The 25,971-nt window shown below is 38.0% G+C and overlaps 1 protein-coding gene across 1 annotated transcript in view; it reads right to left on the bottom strand.

Moving 5' to 3' along the window:
* The window catches only part of LOC114455560 (inactive phospholipase C-like protein 1), a 101,259-nt gene extending 78,724 nt beyond the window's left edge, over positions 1-22,535 (bottom strand). Inside the window, exon 1 of the mRNA XM_028436892.1 lies at positions 21,921-22,535. Coding sequence (XP_028292693.1) covers positions 21,921-22,085 — 165 coding nt within the window. The 5' untranslated portion in view covers positions 22,086-22,535. The remainder of the gene's footprint in view (positions 1-21,920) is intronic.
* Positions 22,536-25,971: the final 3,436 nt, after the last annotated feature.

Here is a 25,971-nt window from a genome sequence, read left to right as displayed (position 1 = left end):
TTTTTGTCAAAATTGTGCAGCCCTAATTATAGCCTAGTCTGGTTTTTCTTTCGTGTTTTTCCCCCCGCATTTATTAATATGTTTAATTTCTCTTTTTAACCATAATGGGAATTAAGAAGTTGAATGTGGTAGAATCTTTTTAGTCCATTATTACATGGTTTTAAACAACAGTGATGACAGATGAGTCAGTTCTCCTCCTGCTGACTGATCCTCAAACACTGAACCTTGTATTTCACATTGACACACTCTGATTATATATATTCCTCCTCATCGTATCACTCTGTTTATAGTCGCAGAAGACTAAAACGTGATTATATAAAAATTCATAAAAATATCTTATTTTCCCACAGAGTAATGAAGTGTGTTTATCTCTGCTATCTATCATTAATAATCAAATTATCTACTGCAATCTACTCATGATGGGTTTTGGAGATTAGAAATCATGCACCTCCCTCAGGCTCAATATAGCTTTTATCTTTAGCAAATTCATATCACATCCTCTCCGTGTTTGATGAATAGTTTTTTTTTTTTTTTTACACCAAGTTAAATGACACATAATAAATCATTTATTATTGACTTTAGTGTGTTAATGAACAATTTCTTGGAAGTTAGTTTTGAACTCATGAGCATGGAGGGAGCGTGTCACGTTCTGCTGATAAGGAATATGATATTTGTACTAAATTCACTTTTTAAACACATCTGTGCAGAATGTTTAATGTGCTTCTCTGAGAAATAAAAAAAATTAATAAAATATTAAGGATGTCTCGATTTTTCACTTCCGATACGATATCAATATTGCAGCCTTGGGTATTGACCAATAGCGATATTGATCCGATACAATATCAGCACAAATCATACATACTTTTATTACTTATTTTGTAGTGTAGAATGTAGCGCTGGGCGATATATCGAGATTGAAAATTTATCGGGTTTCCTATTTTGGCAATATAGAAAATTACAATATCGTCTATATCGATTTTTTTTTTTTTGTAGCTTTTTTTGTATCAAATATTTATTTTAGGAGGCGCTGTTTTTGCTACTTCTCAGAACAGCATGAAAAGTACAGTTAGATGGATTACTAAGTGCGTCCCAAGCCACACCACAGGACTCACTCACACGTGCTGTCCCTTACAAGGCAAAAAGCCAAAAGTGTCACATTTTGTGCAGCTATTTGTTAATCAATGTGTCTGTGTGACTTTTTTTTTAATCAGCAAATTTAACCCAGAATTGTCTTTCTGCTAAGACTTTATTTGAAATAAAAATTATTATCGTATATTGCTGTTTTGAGAAAAAAATATTGAGATATGAGTTTTGGTCCATATTGCCCAGCTCTAGTGGAATGTTAGTTACGGCTTGATCAAGTGATGTTACTCAGAGAACAACAGTAGGTATGAGAAAAACTGACCCATTCATTTATTTTTTAACCTTTATCTAACCCGGAAAGTCGTAATTATAGGTTAATAATACAGGAGATTAATAATCTCCTGTATTATTAACCAATTGGTTACATAAATGTTAACCTTCAACATAATATCTATAGTATTCTATAGGTGTGTCCCGATTCAATATTGATATTGGAGATTTTAGATGCAGTTTGATAAAATCCGATATTCGTTTTCTGGCTGATATCGGACCGATATCCGATATCAATATCGGATCAGGACACCTCTATAAAATATAAATAAAACCCTTGTGCATTAATGACATGAATAATAAATTATTGCACTGCACGGTTTCAGGGGGAAATATTCCTCTGTGCCTTCAATGACCTATGACCCAATGATCTAATCTTTATTTTATTTTTTTTTAAATAATCGTTACTGTTGAGTATGCTATTTTCATGTTCATAAAAAATATAAATATTTTCTCAGTGAAAAAAAAAAATGCAAAAATAAATCTCTGTACAGTGATGCAGTTTATTAAAAAATGGACATGAACATGAAACACAAGAATACTCACTGTAAAGTAAAAAAAAAAAAAAAAAAAAACGGCAAAAAGACAAAAAAAAATACAAAATTAGACCTGAATACAATATAATAAAGACACAGAAAACAAAGGGTGCAAAACAATTAAATGATACAAAAATAAATATACCATTTTTTTCTTTTAAAGAAAATAGAAAAATGATAAAATAAGACCAAAAAACACAAAATAAATAAAAGAGCAGCAATTTTCAGTAAATGATTATAAACTTTAACTAGTGCTGGACAATATATCGTGAGATCAAATTTTCTTTTTTTGGCGATATAGAAAATGACAATATCGCCTATGTTATGATTTATACAATGACAGTACAAATAACATGATACAATATTTAATATTATTCATAGAGTAAAAATATTATCCTTCTTTACAATGTTTCCATATTTCTGTGATATATATTTTATTGCTTATTTTGTATTACAATACTGGTTTTAGGAGTCTGCTTTTGCTACTTCTCAGAACAGCATGTTCTGTAGCCACACTACAGAACTCACTCACACATGCTGTCCCTTATAGGAGAAAAAGCCAAAAGTGGCACATATTGTGCAGCAGTTTGTTAATGAATGTGCCTGTGTGGAATTGTCTTTCTGGTAAGACTTTATTGAGTTAAAAATATTGATTAATACTGTATATTGCCAATTTGAGAAAAAATATCAAGATATGAGTTTCGGTCCATATCGCCCAGCCCTACTTTGAACCACCAGGCTGCTAAACATCACCCAGAAATGCTATTGAATGTGTACATTATATATCAATAATATTTATATAATTAATTCAATATATATTCATGTTTCAGTTTCTGATAAAAAAAACAGACTGGGGACCAAAGCATTACGTTTGCTCTGAGCGTGATGGTCATCCTTTCATGGTTTTCCTCTGAAAGGACTCAGTGTTCAGAGACGACAGTGACGAGTTCAGAACTATCACCACTGTCTCCATCAGTACTGACACACACACATCAGAGACCCACAGCAGGTTCCTTCTCCTGTTACTGACCAATGGGACAAACCAGAGTCCAGTTATTAATAAGCTTTAATCCCGACTTACAATTTTCTCTTAAATAGAACTCCAAGTTTCTTTAGGGAATTAACAAAGTACTATAATATATTTTAACTCCATGTAGCTTAAAAGGGCAGTATTATTAAAAAAAAAAAAAAAAAAAAACACTTTATAATGTTTTTTCTACAGTGATATAAATTCCTTTAGCCTTATTCAGAGGACCAAAGTTGAAAAAGTTCCTCCCTACTTTGTTATTCCACATTTTGTAAAAAGTCAGCTCCAAACGGACGAGTTGGATTTTTCTTGCATTATGACGTCATAATGCGGAAACTCCTCCTCCTGACAATCCTGGCTCCTCCTACCCTATAATAATGTGAGCTTCTTCCTCTTTAACTACCTCACAGGTAAATCAAACACTGCGGTTTAACATAGAATATATATGTTGTACTTTGTTGACATATATGCAAAGACACACAAAATGTCATTTAACCCCTCCCTGAGGAGCAGTGGGCGGTCATGGTGTAGCACCCAGGGAGCAGTTAGTGTTAATATAAGGGACTGATCAACATCCCACAGTGATGGACCTGGGGGTATTTCATCAAACCCAGCTCAGGGTTAAGTCCAGGTTTAATCTGAGAGTCCTGCTCTATTAAACCGGGTTCTAACCGGAACAGATTTCATCAAAAGGAAAACACCTTGGTTACCATAGTAACAGTCCGTGGGTCAAACCTGCTCCTGACCAGGTTTAAGCAGCAGGCTTTGCTTAAGCTACAGACGCACTCATGAAACCACGTCATCATTATTAAAGAAGTCATTTAGTGATGCTTTAAAACACTCAATAAAGATCTACAAAAGAAAAAAGGAGTCAAAAAGATTTCTGTTAAACTTTTTTTTTTTTCAAATACTGCTTTAATTTGGTATTTTAATAGAAAATTAAACAGAATATCATGGTAAGTGTTTAAATATGATTTTAAATTGATACAAATGACGATAGAATCATTGTCTTATTACATGTTTAATGTGTACTGTATTCTTAATGAGATATCACAGTCTCCATGTGTTTAAACCATCAGTAATAATATATAAGGATACGTGCGTATCCATTGCCTCCGTTAACCACACGGCATAAATGTCCATTTATTGATCTGAGATCAATAATGAGAAACCTGTGGATATATAGAGAGAGAGGCTGTTCAGGGACAGTCACAGGGCAGAGCACTAAGGCTCCCTAATGACTAAAATACACTATCGCTTTTTTCGTCCACAGTGTTGGATGTGACATCCATCGGCGCACACAGCACCGCTGTGCTGCTCCCTCCATTCATTTGAAGTTAACGTTTAGTGCTGAGTTCAACAAACTATTCATCAAACACTCACAAGTCTCATAAATTACATATTATTTAATAGTGAGTTACATCATCTCTTTTATTAAACGCTGACAGGTGTTAAAAAACTTATCAAATGCACACGATCAGTGTGTAATCCCCTGCTTCAGTGATAAATTGACTAAATAACACCATATTTAACTCTTTACTACTTTTAAAATGTTCAAACCAGACACTTTTTTTATTCTCACTGCTCAGTAACAGATGAAGTCACGTCCTGTTGGTCTCAGCAACGTTTCTATTGGCTGCTTATTCACTCACTCTCTAATCATTAAATCTGTGATCGATCTCATGGGTCTAATGAAGACATGTATTTAAGCTAAATACTGTCAGCTGATTGGCTCAGCTGGGGAGCTTCAAGCTGAGAAAAGTTTGATGAAATGGGAAAAGCCAGAATCAAAGACAGACCAGCTATAAGAATTTAAAAAAAAGTGTTTGTAGGTGTGTTTAGATTTTAGAAATTGGGAATTTAACAGATGACATCCCAACTCTTTCTGATATAAAAGATATAAGGTGATAGGATATGGTATTTAAAAGATAGGATACAGAACAATAAGACACAACACAACAATGCACTGACAGAACAAGAAAAGTATGGACAGCGTGGGATGATTAATCTTACTTTAAATGATAATTTCTTTACCAAAGTTACCAATGTTCACTGTGTTCGATCCAATTGATCCATCTTTGGAATGCAGACATTAGTAATTTGTATCTTCCAGTATTATCTGCTTACTTTTAATCATCACTGAGGAGATGACTGTTAATCTTTGGCTGTGTTCAGATGGTTGTCTGTCCCATACTCATGATCACGGAAAATAGAATTCATGTTCGTAAACAGAGAAAGCAAAGGGACCTGCTCAACATCCCACAGTGATGGCCCAGGTAGGATTGGAACCGGTGACCCTACGATTACAGTCGCTAGTAGGAGTTTGACAATATCTCGATATGGCGATAATATCACAGTTTTCTCGCACGATTGATTATCGATATACTCTCGCTATGTATCAATGCTTTTATATATGGCCGCAATAAATGGCTTTGTTCTTAATGACTTATAGAGCAATTACTTGAATGTCCGCCAGGGGCGCGCGAGTCACGGTAGCAGCATTAAAGCGGGTGGAAATCCCCAGTGAAGAAGACAAACAATGGGAGAGAAAATGGCGTGGTCGAGTGAAAGAAAAAAGTTGAGAGATGCACCAGTAGCATTGAAGTCAAAAGTGTGGAGTCATTTCAGGTTTTACAGTAATGAGGATGGAACAAAGCTGGAGAAGAATAACACCACGAACATGCACAGCCACTTGCTACGGCACCACCCAGAGCTAGTGAACCCAAAAGCCATGGCTGTTAGCAACCCTGCACGGACCAGCATGGAGGCTCTATTTCAAGCAAAACTCCCCTATAACTCTCCCAGTGCCAAGGCCATCACACACCGCATCTGCAAAGATCTCCAGCCGTACAGCGTAGTTGAGAATTTTAGCTATGACATACCCAGAAGAAAATATTTCACAGAAAAGAAAATACCAGCATTGTACGAGGAGACCAAGGCTGGAGTAATGAATGCTCTCGAGTCGGCAGAAAGAGTGGGACTTACCTGCGATAGTTGGACCTCAAGGGCCACGCAATCTTACATTACGATCACTGCACACTTTATTAGCGATTGAGAAATCAAACCATACGTTCTTCAAACTCGTGAGATGCAAGAACCTCACACTGGCGTCCACATTGCAGAAGTACTTCAGAAAGCAGTGGACGAGTGGAAGATTGACACAAAGCAGCCTGTGGTCATTACAGATAATGCGTCAAATATGACTGTAGCTATGGAGCTAACCAGCTACCAGCATGTACGGTGTTTTGCCCACGTGTTAAAACTTGCATCACAACACGCACTGAAGGTAAACACTGTAGCCAGGCTTCTTGACAAGATTAGAAGGATCTCAAACTACTTTCACAGAAGCACAATCGGAGCTCAAGCACTGAAAAGGAACCAGTCACTCCTTGGCCTAACCCCACACAAGCTAATCACGGACATGTCTGTTCGTTGGAATAGCGCCTATGAGATGGTCTCTCGGTTTCTCAAACAACAGCCAGCCATCTGCGCTGTTCTCTTGTCACCTGAGGTAAGACATTTTAGTTATATAATCATTGTGTATGAGCTGAGCTGTGGCTGCTATTAATGTTAGCTGGTGTCTAGAAAGTAATCGTCTTCATATTAGCTGTGGACCTGTTTCTGGTTATTTTTGTTATACGATAATTCATTCATTTGTGCATTTATGTAATGTAGATTATAATGTCTCTGACACAATTAATGTATAATGTGCCCATGTTAAAATGAATAAATATTGATGAAATTGGATCCGAACAAATAATATTCAACAACACACATTCAACTCATAAATGAATATACATTTTGGCACACACATTTCTACAATTAATGTAAGTATTAGTATCTTTTTTCTCTTGTGTTTTTAAGGTGAGAAAGAATGTAATTGACATCTCAAATGCAGAAGAGATAGTGGAAGCGCTCAAACCAATGCTTGTGGCAACAAACATCATGTGTGAGGAAAAGAGTCCCACCATTTCCATCACTGCCCCACTTCAAGCTCAACTGCTAAGTGACACTGTCATAACTTCTGAAGATTCACCTCTGGTTCGAGACATTAAAGGGGGTATTATGTAAAATCGACTTTTTCAAGATTGATATCATGTTACTATGTCATTCCCTCATTCAAACATGCCTGGAGTGTTGCCTTGCCTCATTCATGCATATTTGAGTAATCTTTAAAAACTCTGACAGTATCCATTTTAGGTGTACAGTAGTCCCTCGCTATATCGCGGTTCACCTTTTGCAGCCTCGCTGTTTAGCAGATTTTTTTTTACAGTGCAGTTTTGTATGCCTTTTTTTACAGCGAATGAATGCGCATTGTGTTCTGCGTCCTGATTGGCTAATGCTGCGTTCACCCACCAGCCCACCAGCGACGCATCCAACTCAGTGAGTTTCACTGCCTGCAGAAACGAGGAGCTGTGCTCCTTTTTCTCCTCTTATAAACATAAACCACCAGTGAAAAAAGCTGGTATGATTACCGGCTAATGCTATGCTAGCTCAGTGCTACAGAGAGAACTTTTACCTGCTACTACCACCTCCGCGCTGATTCTCTTCCACGCCAAATCCTTCCTAGTCCAGTCCTGGTTATAAAGGCCGTGTCATACAGCTCCAGGTGGTCACACACAGCTTCTACTCCATGGTTGAATGGGTGAACAGACCGATGTCCGTGTTGACGACCTGACGACATTGTCAACAAAGACTGAATGCGTTCGGCATCAATGTCTGATCACTAGCAGTGTGACTCTGAAGCGCTGTATGTTTGAAAACAGGTTTATGTTGTAAAATCTACAAAAGTTTGAACTTTGAGAGTGTTTAACCAAGAGAGAAATGTTGATTCCTGTCTGAGAAAAGTGTATAAAGTGTGTGATGAGGGGTTTTACAGTCTTAAAACATGCATAATAATTGTAAAAAATAAAGCTGACTACTTCGCGGATTTCGCCTATTGTGGGTTATTTTTAGAACGTAACCTCTGCGATAAACGAGGGACTACTGTAAATACGCCTGAGTCCTCCAAGAAACGCCCCCACCTCCTGGAAATGCCTCTGACCTTTCGTCACCGCCCATAACAGAGCGCCTCTCACCCGCATCTTGAGCAGACAGCAGCAAAGCGTTTTATTACAAAACATAGCTTCATAATGATGTAATATGGGCGACCATGGCTCAGGTGGTAGAGGGTCGTCTTCTGATCGAGAGGTTGGGGATTCGATCCCAGTACCTGACTATGTGTCGAAGTGTCCTTGGGCAAGACACTGAACCCTAAGTTGCTCCCAGTGGTCGACTAGCGCCTTGCATGGCAGTCCTGTCCCACTGGTGTGTGAATGTGAGAGTGATTGGGTGAATGAGTTGATATGTAAAGCGCTTTGGGACTGCTTCAGTGTGGTGATAAAGCGCTATATACAATCAAGTCCATATGTGATTTCATAGCAACATGTAGCTTCATAATGTAACTTAACTGTTCTTAGCCAAACATCCAGCTCCAAAATTGAACTATTTATGTTGCTTTTAACAAAAAATTAATTGTTAATCAAATGTTTAGCTGTTGCCCTTTATGATAAAAAAGATTGTGCATTTTATGTTATATTTATGATTTAATTAAACATAGTTTGATTATATATTACAGAAATGCAAAATGTAGCTTCAAAATTAGGTATATTTATTTATTTATTTATTTATTTATGACAAGAATGTTGAATATTACCAAGCAGAGATCTTGTAAGAGCCTCTGAACTCTCTCAGGTTTGTCTTCAAAGTCATTTTCCAGGTCAGACGCAGGATCAAATTCGTACGTATGCACAATATCCTGCATGGCCATTGTTCACAAAGTGATAAAGTGTAGCTCCTTTCCAATAGTCAAATTAAAATGTACCAAAGATCGATAATAGTTTCAAAGCGTGTGGAGGAGATGCAGTGGTGTTGTGATGATGCCACAGACAGCGTGTCAAAGGGGCATGTCGGAACAGGTAGGAGCTTCTTAAAGAGACAGAGGCCTATTTCAAGGCCATGATGATACAGCCATGATGCAAGAGCAAATGTATTCAAAGCAGTTATTTTAATTTACTGTATTTACAGACCAACATAAGGTTGCATCATCATTGTAGTGTGCTATAGAATGATATGTGATTGAAAAAAGCACAATACCCCCTTTAAGGGTGCCATTCACCAGGATCTCCTCAAGAGATGTACATTTTTGGAAGAAAAGGATCTGCTGCACATCTCATCAGACCTTGACCCACGATTTAAATCGCTGCGCTTTATGTCACCTGAAGAAGTGCAAGACACTTACGCCAAGCTACTGTCAAAGGCTGTAGAATGTAAGGAGGGTGCACAAGTACTTGGGCAGCAACTACAGGAAGACTCTGAGGAGATGCCTCACACAAATGGTGACAAGGACAAAGCGGACTGTGAGCTCGTTGCACAGAACGCAAAGAAGAGAAAGTCTGCACGAGTGGACCTGCTGGGTCAGACCTTCAAGAACGATTCATCCGCATCGTTTCAGTCAGAATCAACCAGGGCCCTTGCGGAGAGAGAAATAAAACAATACCAAGATGCTGCGTCTCTTCCACTGACTGAGGATCTGCTGTTATGGTGGAAAAGTCAAGCCCATGTCGACCCTCTTCTGTCCAAACGGGCACAAATGTATTTGTGTATTCCCGGCACTAGTGTAGCAGCAACTGTGGGAGACAACATCAATGATAAAAGATGTGTGCTCACTCCTGAACACGCTAACCAGCTGCTCTTTCTTAAGAAAAACATGCACATTTAACATGGGCAGTGGGCATGTATCTGTCCAGTGAATCCATTTTGCAGAAAGGTTCACAAGAAAAATAAAAACAAAAAGCTTTTGTTACATCAATCTGAAATCTGTTTATACCATATGCACTTTAATTTCTGAAGAATGTGAATATTGATTTTATTGTATTTAAGATTTATTTTATTATATTCAACACCTTTTGTGCTTTTTCACTAAAATGTGCTGGTAAGTCACTGGTAAGAAAGACCCTATTTTTTGTTTACAGAAAGCACTATTGGAGATACTTATTTGTTTACATTGGTATGTTGACACTTATTTACAAAAATGTTGCACTAAAATAGTGTCACTGTTCATAGGACACTTTTTCAACTTATTGTCTTTCGGAGATATAAAATTAAAAGTGTATTTTTTTGTTTAATCTTTTTTGTCTTGTTGTGTCATAGATTATCGTAGATTGATTTCTGACCAATATATTGATAATTGCAGTATGTATACATATCATGAGATAATCATTATAGTGAGCTTTGTATCGCGTATCGTATTGTATCGTGTGGTATCCAGAGGTTCCCACCCCTAGTCGCTAGTATGGAGTTCTCAGATAAAGATGTTGACATCTAAACGGCTCTAGCCACGTGCCAAAACACTAGTCGTTTTTGTTTGTTTTTTCAGTGACGGAATAAACCAACAGTAGCATGAGTTATAAATAAATGTAAGTGTGATATATATATATATATATATATATATATGCAATATACTGTATATATAAAGCAACTAGTGATGTACCAAAAATTCAGTCATTAAAACACTTTTGTCACAAAAATAACTTGTTGGAAACAGGATGTTGTGTTGACACAAGCTAAAATGGCCACCAGCACGCACTTGTGGATGTATTAGAATTAGGGATGTAACGATTCACTCAACTCCCGATACGATCCGATTCACGATACTGGGCTCACGATACGATTCTCTCACGATTTATTTTACAAAATGGGACTGTAGACAAATTTTTTTTTTTTGGGAAAAAAAACTAGAAAATGCTGTACTATTTTCCTTTTATTTTTCATTGTCAAAAGAATTCCTTGATAAACTATTCAAAACAATGCAATTTAACTAAAAATAAATCTTGAATGAAATAAATAAAGGAATAATACAAATGAAAATGAAGCCTATTAATTTAAATTCTGGTTCTATAATAAACAATGCAAAACTGCATAATAGTTATTTTTCTTTTAAAAGTGCAACTGAAAATGTATTTTGTGCCTTAACAATTGGACTTTAAAAAAAAAAACCGATTGCACTGATTTACGTCATATTTGTTTGAACCAGCAGAGGGCGCTGGTAACACAGTGGTCGGTTGGCATGCAGATATCTTGCAGTGAAGAAGAGAAGCTATGCTAGCAGACAGAGCTAATAGAAAAGCGTGACTTTTACAGATATTCAAGTAATATTACAGATATTCTTTCGGTGCTAAAGGGGTAAATAATCATTTATTAACATATTTAAGAGTAGAAGGTAGCCAGAAAGAAAGTATTAGCGGACTCCGCCCGCTCTGCTGGTTAAAAAAAGTACTGCGATTCAATTTTCAGAAAATCGATATCAACCGTGATACCTATGAATCGATTTTTAACTGCCTTACGATTAATCGTTACATCCCTAATTAGAATTGATCTGAGCACTAAAGACTCTTCGAAGCAGACATAGCACTGAGTGAAAACAGTGATTTTTGTTACTGCATCACGTAGACCAGGGGTCGCCAACCTTTTTGAAACCAAGAGCTACTTCTTGGGTAGTGATTGATGCGAAGGGCTACCAGTTTGATACACACTGAAATAATAATTAGGGAGATTTTCAAAAGAGCGGTGGGGGGGGGGGGGGGGGGGGGGGTGGTAGTAGTAGAATAAATAACATAAAATTACAGAAACACTTCCCTACACATGGTTGGATTTGATTTCCTCCCGATTTCCTCACTGACATTGTCCGGGCGGACCATCCTTCACTGAGCGTCGTTTCCGGCCGGACAATAATAACGATTACACCTCTTCTTATGCGGTGTAATCGTTATTATTATTACAACAATATTATTATTACAATAATATAATTAATTAATTAATTATATTATTGTCCGGCTGGAAACGACGCTCAGTGAAGGATGGTCCGCCCGGACAATGTCGGGCAGAAATCAGGAGAAAATCGGGAGGGTTGGCAAGTATGTATTAAACACAAACAACACTTTACATTTTAAGTGTTTATATATATGTATTGTCATTTCTAAGTTACATGTAAGTGTGATTTAAACAAGAATAGCTAAATAAATAAATCTATATATATATTGTGGCAGCCATGGAGGGGAAGCCGTCTGCAAAGGATTGTGGGAGTGCACAATGGTGTTCTGTTTTAGCACTTTAGAGTGGAATTGTGCACTTTGTTTAGCCATGTTCTGAAGTGGCTGTTAAATATAAGTTGTGTCTTCATGTTATGTAATGAAGAAGGTGCGTTGTGTTTGCACCGTGTGTCAGGTCTGTGTGCGCAGCAGTGACTCTGCACACTGAACGCAGCGGCACGACTTTAAACAGGGACCAAAAAGCGTGAACACATCACCCCAATCCTTGCTTCTTTGCATTGGCTCCCTGTTAAATTTAGAATTGATTTTAAAATTTTATTGTTTGTTTTTAAAGCTTGGAATGGACTGGCCCCTCAGTATATCACAGACCTCATCCAAATTTACCGACCCCCGCGCGCTTTGAGGTCTGAGGGCCAGCTCCAGCTCGTGGTTCCGAAGGCGAACCGTAAAACTAAAGGGGACAGAGCGTTTTCCGTTGTCGGCCCTAAGCTGTGGAACGCTCTGCCCCTCCACATCCGTACGGCCCCCACCGTGGAGTGTTTTAAATCTCGTCTCAAAACTCACTTTTATTCTCTGGCTTTTAGCACCGCGTAAGTTGTGTGGTCCTCTGTGTCTTTTATTTTATGTTTTTGAGTTTTATTCTTATTTATAGTTTTTAATGTGTTTTTATTTATATTTATTCTTTTAAACTGTTTTATTTTTATTTATTATTTTATACTCATTTAGTGGCAGAGCTCATTTGTATTGTTTTGGTTTTATTGTTGTGGTCGCATGTTCAGCACTTTGGAAACGTTTTGTTGTTTAAATGTGCTATATAAATAAAGTGGATTGGATTGGATTGGACTGTGCATGAGTAGAAGCTTAATTAATAATAGCACCACCTGCAGGTTCAGGTGTGTGTGAAAAGTAATCAGTAGTCAGTGTCTCGTGCCTCCTCATCGATCGCCACAATATAAAAGCTCACTGGCAAGTGCCGCTATTTGAGCTATTTTTAGAACAGGCCAGCGGGCGACTCATCTGGTCCTTACGGGCGACCTGGTGCCCGCGGGCACCGCGTTGGTGACCCCTGACGTAGACACTGTAGCTACGTGTAGCCCTCAGCGTCGACACAGACCCCTACGCCGTAGCCTCACATACGCCTTGATCCGCGTTATAAAGATAATTACTGGAACGTGGGAACAAAGCAGCGCACACAAGCAATGAATTATCATTTTAATTTATTTCAGTTTTCTGCATACAGTATGTTTATTTTTGGTTTTGGACAAGAATTTTACATACAAGTCCTAGAGTGTGTGCTCACAAATAAGGTTTGTATTATTTGTTTATTTGAGTGGGACAGTGTGCATTAATGTACAGCCAATTATGTAAATACACAGGATTTAGCTAAACGCTAATTTCCATCCATAGTCCCATAACAAGCGAGGGACATAAAAATGAGTGTATTGGAGGTGTTTTTAATCTAGTGTAATATGTCAATGATTACATGCTGCTCTGTTTGTATGAATATGTAGTGAAAGTAGGACTGGGAGATTTTGCCTAAAAAAAAAAAACTGTGATTTTTTAAAGAAAAATTCGAGTTTCGATTCGATTTTTGATTTTTTTTTTTTCCAATGTACTTAAAAATGACTGCATACATCAGATTAGGGGTGTTGAAAAAAATCGATTCTACGGTATATTGCGCTATTACGTCACTCGATTCTGAATGCATTCATATCAATTTTTTTAATTGAAAAAAAAAAATAATATATATATATTTTTTTTTTACATTTATTTTTTCCCTTTATTTAACCAGGAAAGTCTTTTCCATTGCAGGAGACAATGTAACTGCACAAAGAAGTGCACTGAAACCTGGGCATGTTGACCAGCTTGTGTTTTTTCACTAAAATCTAAAAGGAAAGTTCTAACTTTCTGCATTTATTTGTTGTTCTAGGCATATACCTCAGTAAAGTCACAGTTGGTTTAAACACCACAGGCAGATTGTATGTTATTTTTATTATATTTTAAGTTGTTGGCACATGGCATGTTAAAGCCAATGTTTTGAGTGTAAAATATGCCAATAAAATATATTTCATACATAAAGTTCTAATGAAGGTTGTTCCTTAAGTCATATTTATAAAAAAAAAAAAAACTTTACTATTGGGATCATATCGTGACCTATGTATTGGGATGCGAATTGTATTGCCAGATGCCAGGCAATACACACCCCTACATCAGATATATTGTGAAAAGTCAAAAGGCTCCTGTAAATCCACCACAGAGATACAGTGAATCTCCAGGAGACCAACCAGGGTCTGAATCTCCAACATGTTTTTAACTTCCTCCAATGACAGCTCCTTCATATGTAGAATTTCTCTGCCCCTTTCACGATTATCTTAATATTTTCCATCTTCTGTTTGGCCTGGTCAGTGGAATTGATCACATATGCAATAAATAAGACTAACTTATCCAAAGTAATGTTCCACTGATATCCTCCTTCCTCTGATTGATCAACATTGTTAGTTTTTTCCCTCTCCTCTCTCTGTTCCTGCACTGTTTGCTTTGCTTCTGTTACAATCTTTCCCATTATCTCTCTCTTCTTTTTCCTTCTGCACTCTTTTCACTGTTTCAGCATAGCTGATGTCATTAAACCTTTTTCCTTTCTCCACTTCCTCTGCTTTCTTCCTTATTTCACATTTTCTGTCCTTAACTCGGTGCTCCCGTCCACAGTTGCTATATTTGGCCTGCACACCTTCAATGCATTCCTCAAACGTGTGTTCCTCGCTGCAATTTGGACATGTCTGGCTACGGTAACCCACAAGGACGGAACGCAAAAAAGTCCAAATAAACTGTCGTGGGAAAAAAAAAAAACAAACTTGAATTTGCAAAATAAAAATTTTAGCTCCAAATTTGATAAATCGATTAAATAGATTTTTTTGCCCAGCCCTAAGTCAAAGCTTCTCCTCATCTGTTGATGCTAAAAGAGACCTGGAAATGTTTTATCAGAATCAGAAAAGTTTATTTAGCCAAGTACAGTTTTAAAAAACAGCACAGGGACTCAGTAGTCGGTGTGCAGAACAGAAAACACAAAACACAAGCCAGTAACAGTAATAATAATAATGATAGGTATACATGATAAATAAAGGATAGATAGAGGATCAGGATAAAGGATAAATTGTTTCTTTTTCTACTTTTATCTTTCTTTTTTTTCAAAAAAAAAAAATATATATATATATTTAAATAAATATAAATATATAAACATATATACAGTGGTGCAGGTAATATTGACTTTATTGAGAGCTTAACAGTATTCCTGATGACTGATTTATCATTTGACTATTACTATTTTTTTTCCCTTCTTTATATTGAGCTGCCATCGTTTAATTGTAGTTAAACAATGTAGTTGTAGGACTGTTTACTGTCGAAATGTTTGTTGTTCACTGCTTTAAACTAAATAAATACTTGGAAATACCATACATTGATTCTACTTCCAATGGTTATTGGTGTCTTTTCAGTGTGATTTGCCTCTCTGTCTCACAGTGTGCACATCTATGTAGTATTTCTACTAAAAAAAAAAGCTGTGTGTAATAATTGCAGCAAGTTCTTTTTATAATAATGTGTTATGGTTTCATTTATTCAGACTACTTCGTTTCAGGAAATTCACTTTGAAATTTACTTTGATCTCCTGACATGTTTTGATTGCCAACTGTCAGTCTTTCTCAGAGGTGTGTGCTGATCGCTTTGATGTGTCCTTATGTGTTCTTTCTTCAAAGTAAATTTCCTGAAAAAAGTTGTCTGAATAAATGAAACTGTAACATAAAAACTTGGTATTCAGATGAAGATTTCGGATATTTTCAAATGTTTTGCCCTAGTAGTGGAAAATTTTGTGCTTAAATTTAATTGTTTTTGAAAAACCTCATGTGTAGCGTTAACACATTCTCACTCCCAACTGGTCACATATTGGCGTTCAGCAGGGTACCTATGGCGTCACTATCTGACGCTAAGGGTCTGCCTTTTTTTATTCTAGTGAGAATTTTAACCATAACTTAGGGTTTAGTTTAGGGTTAGGTTTAGTTTAGGGTTGGGTTTAGTTTAGGGCTAGGTTTAGTTTAGGGTTAGGTTTAGTTTAGGGTTAGGTTTAGGTTTAGTTTAGGGTTGGGTTTAGTTTAGGGCTAGGTTTAGTTTAGGGTTAGGTTTAGTTTAGGGTTAGGTTTAGTTTAGGGTTAGGTTTAGTTTAGGGTTAGGTTTAGTTTAGGGTTAGGTTTAGTTTAGGGTTAGGTTTAGGAGGCTTATTTTAAAAAGTTGCAGTGAAAAAAATCTTACGAACCCTTAGCGTCACATAGTGATGCCAAGGGTAATTCCGGAATGTCGATATGTGACGAGTTGGGAGTGAGACTGGGTTGGTAGAGTGGTCAACTAGTTGATAAGGCAACACCAGTGAAGTCCACAAGGAAAACAGTAAGTTAGCAACATCCCATAGTCTCAGAGGAAGACGGACCATTTACAGTCAGTACGTGGAATGCAAAGATTCCCAGAGGAGGGAAAACAACTTCAACTTTACTTAATTTCCCACCTGAAAAAACGCCATAGAAACATTAGAAGGAATATGAAACAGCAGCTGCACACACGATTAGAAAAAGAAGACTATCTGTAGAAATGTCAATTTCAGTCTTTAACTTTCTAGGTAAACAGCTGCATGTTGAAAGTGTCAAATGGATATTTTGGATTTTGTTTGTACATTCCACTATCTTTATCTGTCTGTCTACAAGGATAGGAAAATACATTTTTAAGGTCATACTGTCAATAACTAATGACCTTTTTTTAGTTTGACATTGACATTTGTCATATTTTATGTAAACATTTTAAGAAGACCTTTTGTCTCAAAAAGCTTTTTCTTTCTTTGAACGAGGGATAGATGTTTGCTACTAGATTATAAAACATTAACTTCTAATTTTGTGAATACTAAAGGTTAGCAAAAAATCTTTTGGGATTCGTTTCACATTTAAATTCAAGGAAAAGCCATTGTTTATTTCCAAGAACTCTGCCGGAGGAGTTTGAAAACAATCAGATAAGTAAATGCCAACGGCTAAGAGTGCATCTCTACTCCCCGTTTATCACATAACCATCTACTAATAACAAATAATGGGCTGATTTAGGACTGAGATCTACCCATTTGGCTGTTTCTGAAGTGTTACAAAGAACCGACTGTTCCGTTCTGTAGCTTTTCAGAAAGTTCTGTTGGTTTTCATCATGTAATCACCACAGTAGTTAAAAATGCAGAGCAGAGGAGGCGCAGAGTCACAGAATCAGATGAAACTCAAGACGCTGCCCGTTGGCCCACTTACAGTGACGGACTTATTTACATTTCTCAGGTGGCCGAGTTGAGCGGATACATTAGACAGTGTCGGTGACCAGTGACCTGTCAAACATGACCCTCTGTGGGTTTGTGACCTGCAATCTGAGCTCAGACTGGGAACAGGGCAAATTACCAGTGGACAGGGTCCCAACAGCCCCCAATAGTAGAATGGTCCAAACCCCAGTCTCAGCCACACATTTAAAACAAGGCGTTGGCTTTTGATAATCTTATCGCTACTTTGATATAGTTGACACCTCGAAAGAACAGAAACAATTCTTCGGTGTTGGCCTAAGGCAGATGTGTCAAACTCAAGGTCCATAGGCCAATTCTGGCCCTCTAAAGCTCCCAATTTGGCATGCAGGAGAAAGTAAAAACTGACGGTAAAAATGACTCATTGTGTAAATCACTGGTTCTCAATCACAACAAGCCCCAAAAGGAAAGGTTCCAGAGACCGGGGGCCCCTACTGTATCTGAAGGTGGTTGAACACAAACATGAACAATGAAGAACAGTCATGTGGAGACAGGGTCATCTATAAGTAGGAATAAAGGAGAGCTTTTTGGGGTCCATCCATAAAGTCAGTAAAATGATGAACCATTGTTCTATGAATCTGTGATAACCACATTTATTTACCTGAATAATATACACTGTTATCCAGGAAGTTTACTATTATTTGGGCCATAGTATATAGTCATCTTAAAGATGTAAATCATTGTTTTAATCAGAAATAAAATGAGTTAAAAGTGTCCAAACATGGTGAAATGGGTTTTTAAAAACCACAGAAAATGGTTAAAAGGTGGTAAAAAGGGTTCAAAGTGTCAGTATTGAAACAATTACTTTAAGCTGGCAGATAAAGGGCATGGCAAATTGTGAATGTGGTTGAATTGGGTGAAATAAGCATGAAATATGGTTAAAAAAAAAAAAAAAAGGGTTAAAAGTGACAATGACGGGTCAACATATGCATGTTGAGTGGTGGAAAGGGTTAATAAGAGCTGGAAATGTCTTAAAAGTGGAAAAAATATTCAGAAAAGGCACACAAATTTGATGGAGAAGTGGCAGAAATGGGAGAAATGTAGCAACAATGCATTAAAAGGAGCAAAAATATGGCAAGAAAAAGTGATGAAAATAGGATCAAATATGAAAAGTTTAGTGTTGTTGCCGAAAATGGGAAAAAATAAGCAACAATGGACTCAAATTGTCTCGCGACCGCAAATAGGGTCCCTACCCCAAAGTTGAGAACCCCTGGTGTAAATCACCAACTGAAAAGTAAATGTAACCATGTCGGAAATAAACTGAATAAATAAATAAATAATAATTCAGTTGTAAATATATCAGTTTCTCCAAATACACAAATTCTATGAAACTGCACACTTTTTCCAGGGCTCACAGTTTTCCCATGCCTATATCTCATGATGGCAGCACGGTGTACGTTTTAGGCCATCCTCAGGTCTGAGTGAGGCATCAGGTAACAGGAAAACCTGTCACTTATCAGACCAAATGGACTCATGACTCAGCAAAACCTCTCAGGTGAAAAGTCCTCACTTGTCAAACCAAACACCGTCAAATGACACGGCCTCAGGCTTCACAATAAAAGTCAGACTAAATGGCCTCAGGCCACAAAACCCAACATGGCGTTTTATTTTGAAGGAATATCTTGGGCAAAATTTTCATTAGGGGCACCTTTGGGAGGTTGAAAATCATGAAATTTAACGTTTGTAGTAGCTCACTTATGTTAGCTGTGTTGTATGAGCAGTAGTGCTGAATTTTTCATCATTTTCATTTTACACAGCGTTGAATGATGAAGGTCTTTCCACTTCTTTACCTTTTAGTGGTAACGAAGTGAGTGGAAAACACGAAAGTTGATCACAGCCATCACACACTGAGGTACAACTCAATGGCTCCTGTTGTAGTACCTAATGTCTTTCATTGCCTTTTTAAAAATGTATACCAAAAAGTTGTTCTCTGGTTTCCATGGATACAGTTGATGATAACAGAGTGGAAAGGAAAAGAAAAAGAGCTGAAAATCGCCAACTAAACCTGCATTACAAAAAAAAAAAAAAACAAGCAGAATAGGAAAAAAGGATTTTTCTGCTTTATGAAGCAATGCACACTAGATATTTCAGTGGGTAAAATTTCTCCTGAAAACAATGTTAATAAATGCCAAATTTGCCCATATATGAGGGGAAAAATCTAACCGTTTGGAAATCTGTAAATTCCATTTTATGTTGAGATAGCTGATTGCTTCTTACCTCCGTTTATTTCCAAGGACTCCTGCAGTCTGCTCCCTGCTCGCAGGATGGCAGCACTAAGTCACGCCTAACCAAGGGTGATGAGACGTCTACGTATATGAGGTTTTTGGATCAAACCAGGAAGCAGAGACTGTTATTTTATCAGTTAATTATATCAATAGAATGGCCAATGTCTGATACTTAAAGGCACACTGTGTAACTTTTGGCCACTAGGGGCGCTAGACCTGTAACTTTTACATCAAGCGCCCCGAGTGGCCACAAGTGCCGCAGCACTGTTGCAAAAATCAACAAACAGTCAGTGGGGCCAGCCTACCTTGTCTTTTGATTGTGTATGCTGACAGTAGTCGACCTGTAACTTCAGGAAAAGGATTGGCACTAAGGGCTGGGTCGGTCGGGCTGGGGTGCGAAGCGGGGCTGGGCTCGCGCCGCGGCTGGAGGAGCCGCCGCCGGAGGCCCAGCGCTTGGCCCTCCTTGCCGCTTTGGTTGCGCTCCCCCCTTACTCCCTGACCTCGCTGCCATTGTCGGCCCCCTTCGCCGGGTGGCGGTTCGGCGGCCGGGGGAAAGGCGACCCTCCTCAGACGCAGTTTTAAACTTTTTGCTTGCCTCGGCCATGACCAGGAGTCGAACAGGCAGAAAAATACCAGCAAAAGCCTTTAGCCTAATGAGCCTGTGGTCACGTGACTGCTGTAAAGTGATACATTCTCCAGGTCACATGACCCGGCCAAAGAGAGTCCGTCTCACCAAACTTACATAGTCGGTATTTCAAGAGGGATGCCCCGCTAGGAGCATTGATACTGTCAAGCGCTATGAGGAATCATTTAAAATAACTCATATGGGTCAACTCTTTAGGTCACAAAGTCCACGGTGTGCCTATAATTTTAAAGACAACATTGGCCGATATAGAAAACATGCCGATAATATCTTGCATCACTAATCAATCTTTGGGGTTATGTTTACTGGTATTCTGACAACCATGGATTACTGGGAGCAACACAAAGAGCTGCACTCCATCGTGGAAGCTGTTCCCAGCCCTGATGGTTTGATTTGAACGCCCTGTAGTGCCTGTGTGCGCGCTATGATATCTAATTATCTAAAAAATGTGGTCCGACGACTGCTTTCGGAGATCTAAAATCAACAGCGGAGCTGTAGAAACGTGGCAAAAGCAGATAAATCACAAGGAAGGTGCAGAGTGGACAGTGACCCTCGACCCCAAGGCTTTGGAAAACGCACAACATTGACTTTTAAACCCAACAACCTCCTAAACCACAGGCAAATATAGGACACCACAAGGCAAAAACCAAAATGGAAATAGTTTTGTCTTACCTTACCTTTCGTCTGATCAACAATGAACTAATGCTACATATTTTACCCAGTTTTAAAAGTTGGTTAAGTGTCATTTCACTGCTTTTAAAGCAAATATTTGTACTTTTTAGGGCTTGAATAAGTGAATAAATGTAGAAAAATAACTAAGACTTTATCTCAGCAAAACACTGATCTCTAACAAAACGTTTTGTTATGATGAGTTTTATGGGTTGTATCGCGTAAAACAGCCTTTTGGTGGGTTATTGCAGAGATAATGTATTCTCTTGGAATAATATCCTGCAGATACAGAAAATAAAACATTTAAATTCAAAGACAAAAAGGTTTACATCACAGTAGTTTGATACTGGTAAAACTACAAGAGTACAAACTTACTCCCTTTTATATCAATCAGTTAAATAAATAATAATAAGTAACTCTTTTCATACACAAAAAAAGTGATTAACAATAGAAAGAATAGAGTAAAAACATCAACCCAACATCACCCCAGCACCCACGGTTTGCAAAAACAGACAGTGGAAGTAGACAGAAACATGGAAAATAATAATTAATTAATTAACGTTCTTTGGAGTAAAAAACATTAATAAGTTTTGTTCAAAGGTTATTGTAAAAGGTGTGTTTTAAATGAGGATTTAAATATTATCTATAACACTGAGGCTTTCTGGATGCTGTTCTTCTTCAAAATAAAAGCACAGAACCTTTTCGATAAATGTGTGACAGCAGATGCCTAGACACGTCCTAAAAACACGTCCGTGACCCACTTTTGGGTCCCGATCCACATGTTTAGAATAACTGGTCTAAAGGCTGTGAAAATGAAAACTTATTTCTACCCACTTCAATAGATTTTCCTGTTGTAACTTGTTGCAACAACATAGTCACTAAAGTCTTGTTTCTGTGCTTTTTAACATATTTGGACAAGAAAAGAAGGTCAAAGTAAGAAGATAGTGTAACTTTACCTTAATGATGCTGCTCCGACGCGGTGCTGCCTTCACTGACTCCAGCTTCACTCGGTCGGAGTCGGACTCTGGTCCTCCGGGGAGAACCACACCGCTGCGCCGGCCACGGGGCATTCTTGGCGGGATGAAGTCCGGAGCGTCCCCGGAGCCGTCAAGCTCCGACATATCAGCGAGGAAGAGACGCTTTGGGAGGTCGGTGTGTCCAAGTTTTCTTTCTTCGGTCGTGCTCGGACCGCATTAACGGAGAAATGTCTCGGGGTGTGTGTAAAAACGCATCTCTGGGGAGTCCTGGTCCTGGATCCTCAGACCGGGAAGGACTTGCAGGTTTCAGGCTTCAGGCTGGAGCTCTGAGCCGGTCTCCATGCTCCATTCAGCGGGAGCATCAAGCAGAGACACGCAACAAGTCGGCGACGCGCAGACGGAGCCAAGCTGCGATTCTCTGGAGATCCAAAGAACCGAAGATCCAAAAAAGCGAAGATCCAGAGGACCAGCCAGGTCAGTCAAAGTGCACCGGGAGTAACAGACGATGGACCACAGCGTCCGTTTTTGTTTAGTTATTCCGCTCAAATGCAAAACAGCGACTACTGACAAGGACTAAAACCCGACTGACAGCGACTCTGAGTCAAACCGAGCCTCCCCAGCCTCCGCCCCTCCCGCCCAAACGCCGCCCCGACAGCCGACTGACGGCCACACCGACCAATGCGCGCCCCCAGCGGACACTGTGGGGTGGGACGGGACTGACGGTGGAGGTCCGAGAACGCGAGCAAAGACTGGGGTTGACTGAAAAAAAACTTTGTTTGTATGACATTTGTGAATTTTTATTTCACCATTATATTTTTTTTTTTTTTTTTTTTTACAGTTATAACTCTTTTATTTTTACAGTCTTGGAATGTCATTGGGATTGTTTGTACAATATTAGTATATTGTTTGTACAATACAATATCATGTTTCTACAAAGTAATATAATGTGTGTACACTATATTGTTTGTACAATATACTTTTTGGTTTACAATATAATATCATGTTTTTACAATAAACGTATATTGTTTGTACTATATATATATATATATATATATATATATATATATATATATATATATATATATATATATATATATTAACAGTTAATGCCTCTTTTAGTCCTTTTTAATCAAATGTAAAGTGCATTACAAATAAAATGTATTATTATTATTATTATTATTATTATTATTATTATTATTATTATTATTATTACCATCACTTTATTTATATTTTCTATAACTTTCTCACCTGCTGACTCACCACATTCTGCAATGTTTTCCCTGTCATGTCGGGTTAATAATTAATATCATGTACTTTTCATATATATTTATTCATAAAATAAACCAATGTGGATATTATATGTTTGTTTGTTTTCATGTGGATGCAGATACATGTATTGGTATGTACCGTACTACGTTTCTACACCTCAGCCTGGTGTGCGTGTCACACGGCTGAGGAATGTGTTTGGTAGCTGACGCCCATTAGCACATGAAGCCTGGCCGTCACACCTCACTGCTGGAATGATGGACTCAGGGTTCACCTTCGCAAAGAAGGAATCCAACATGTGTCTCACAGAAAGGAACACTGGAGATATCTGTTGTCCCGTAGAGCAGTGGTTTCCAACTAGGGTTACTTGGAAACATACATGAATGTATTTCTAACATAATTAATTGTTTTTTTATCCTGTATGTACCAGACAGTTTTTCCACCCATCAAGCCTCAATTGCATTAATGGGAAAAAAATAATTATAATGTGACCTTATTTTGCAGTAAAACCCTTCCTAAAATGTTGAAGCTTATCAAACTACAAAATAATTAAGCAGATATATTACCAGATATAAAATATGTATGAATGCACTAAAAAGGAAATAGTTAAAGACAATATTTTGTCGCAGGTGTCAGAAAGGGCAAAAAGAAAAAAAAAAAGAAAAATCAATTTTTCTAAATCAGAGTAAACTTTACAGGTTGATATGCATAAATTATGGTTGCTCCAGCAGTAGAGGCAAACATGTAAACAACCTGTAAATAAAATAAGGGGGTACTAATTGAGTGATGGGGGAGTATTTTTGTCTCAGTTGTCTCAATTCCCGACCATGAACGGCAAACGTCCGATGACCTTATGCCTGTGGTCTGAGGTGTGTTAATGCTGTAGTATGTAGAATTGCGGGACTAGAATGGAAACCACCACGTTCCTCCCTCCCCTGGCTGTTTCTAAACCACCAGCATCTTTGGGAACACGCACAACTCTGGAGCTACAGTATTTGCTGTGACTTGACACATTTAGCAATTGTTTTTTGTGTTATTGAAGAGTTTTTTTTATGTTTTAGAGACTGGAAGCTCATAATTACTGTCCTCAAAGAGCAGTGGGTGCTGCCATGAGCCCCTCCCCCATCCCAAAGTGCTCACAGGCGGTCAGATTCCCAGGAGCCCCTGGACGCAGAACTCCCAGCTGTAGCTCAGAGCAGAGAAAGAACACTCACCACTCAGTGTCCAGACTCTCTCCACCTTTTACACACCATTTATTCCATCTGTTATTGGTCTCCCTCTGACACCAGTGTGTGGCGCGGGGTGGTTTACAATATTCTGAAAAGTTATTATGGATTTTTGACCAAATGATGTAAAAAAAAATCATTAAGAGTGAATTTATCCTGATAATCGACTATGAAATGTGTCGGGCCCATATTCGTAAATACTAAACTTGTTTAACATTTACGAGCAAAAATCTTCTTGTGTCTGGGAAAAGCCGACGACTCTTAAATCAAGACTCCATAAATAGGATGAAATTTAAATTGAAAGTTTGATTTAATCTACACTGTAAACTTGTGATTTATCGACTATATCAGAAAAGTTCTACACATTGCATTGTGGGATGTGGAGTCCAGTAGATGAATGCATAAAAGTTTTTTTTACTAGTGGTGGGATTTGATTAAAAAAATTATCTAATTAATTACAGACCTTGTAATTAATCAATCTCCATTAATCGTTGAACAATTTTTGACACTAGAATCAATATTTTTCAATTCAGAGGGATTTTGGTCAATGACTGAATCAATGAAAATAAATGAGTTCAAACAACAAAATTGTGTTTATTATTTCCAAGCGCAATATGAATAAAGAATATTACGGTTGCATTGTTCACAAAGCACAAACTTAAATTTAAGTCAGCTCTATTAATGCTCTTCTGCATTTTTTGTAAACTTTCTAAAACAAATTTGTTGTTGTGTATTAAAATTAAAAAAAAATAGCACTTAGTACAGAACATTACAGAGAAGGGAAACCTGTGCAAAATAGTTAGAACATCCATGGTATGAAATAAATAGACCAACTGATTAAGCTGATGAATTTTGTTTGAAATAGTCTTTCTACATACTGTAGTAGTTGATATGTATGATCAGATGATGCTATCTGTAGCAGCGCTTCTAGCCCCACCCACATCCTCTACCACTGAGAGTGGTCGACATTCCACTACAATCATTTATCCACTGACTTTGTTCATTTGTCACTCGTGGACTTATTCATTCTAGCTCTGAACCCTGTCATCTTGTCCAGTGTGGATTGGAAACACTGTCTGCTCCCACTAGGACTGTTGTCCCTGCTAGCTGCTACATGTTTAGCATTGAGGTGGTAGCTGCTACTTGTTAGCATTGAGGTGGTAGCTGCTACATGTTTAGCATTGAGGTGGTAGCTGCTACTTGTTTAGTATTCAGGTGGTAGCTGCTACATGTTAGCATTGAGATGGTAGCTGCTACTTGTTTAGTATTCAGGTGGTAGCTGCTACATGTTAGCATTGAGGTTGTAGCTGCTACATGTTAGCATTGAAGTGGTAGCTGCTACTTGTTTAGTATTGAGGTGGTAGCTGCTACTTGTTAGCATTGAGGTGGTAGCTGCTACATGTTTCGCATTGAGGTGGTAGCTGCTACTTGTTTAGTATTCAGGTGGTAGCTGCTACATGTTAGCATTGAGGTGGTAGCTGCTACATGTTAGCATTGAGGTGGTAGCTGCTACATGTTTAGCAATGAGGTGGAAGCTG

The sequence above is a fragment of the Gouania willdenowi genome, chromosome 21 (genome assembly GCF_900634775.1).
Source record: "Gouania willdenowi chromosome 21, fGouWil2.1, whole genome shotgun sequence".
NCBI lineage: Eukaryota > Metazoa > Chordata > Actinopteri > Blenniiformes > Gobiesocidae > Gouania > Gouania willdenowi.
Note: the sequence above shows the minus strand (reverse complement) of the source record. Positions and strands in the feature narration are given on the sequence as shown.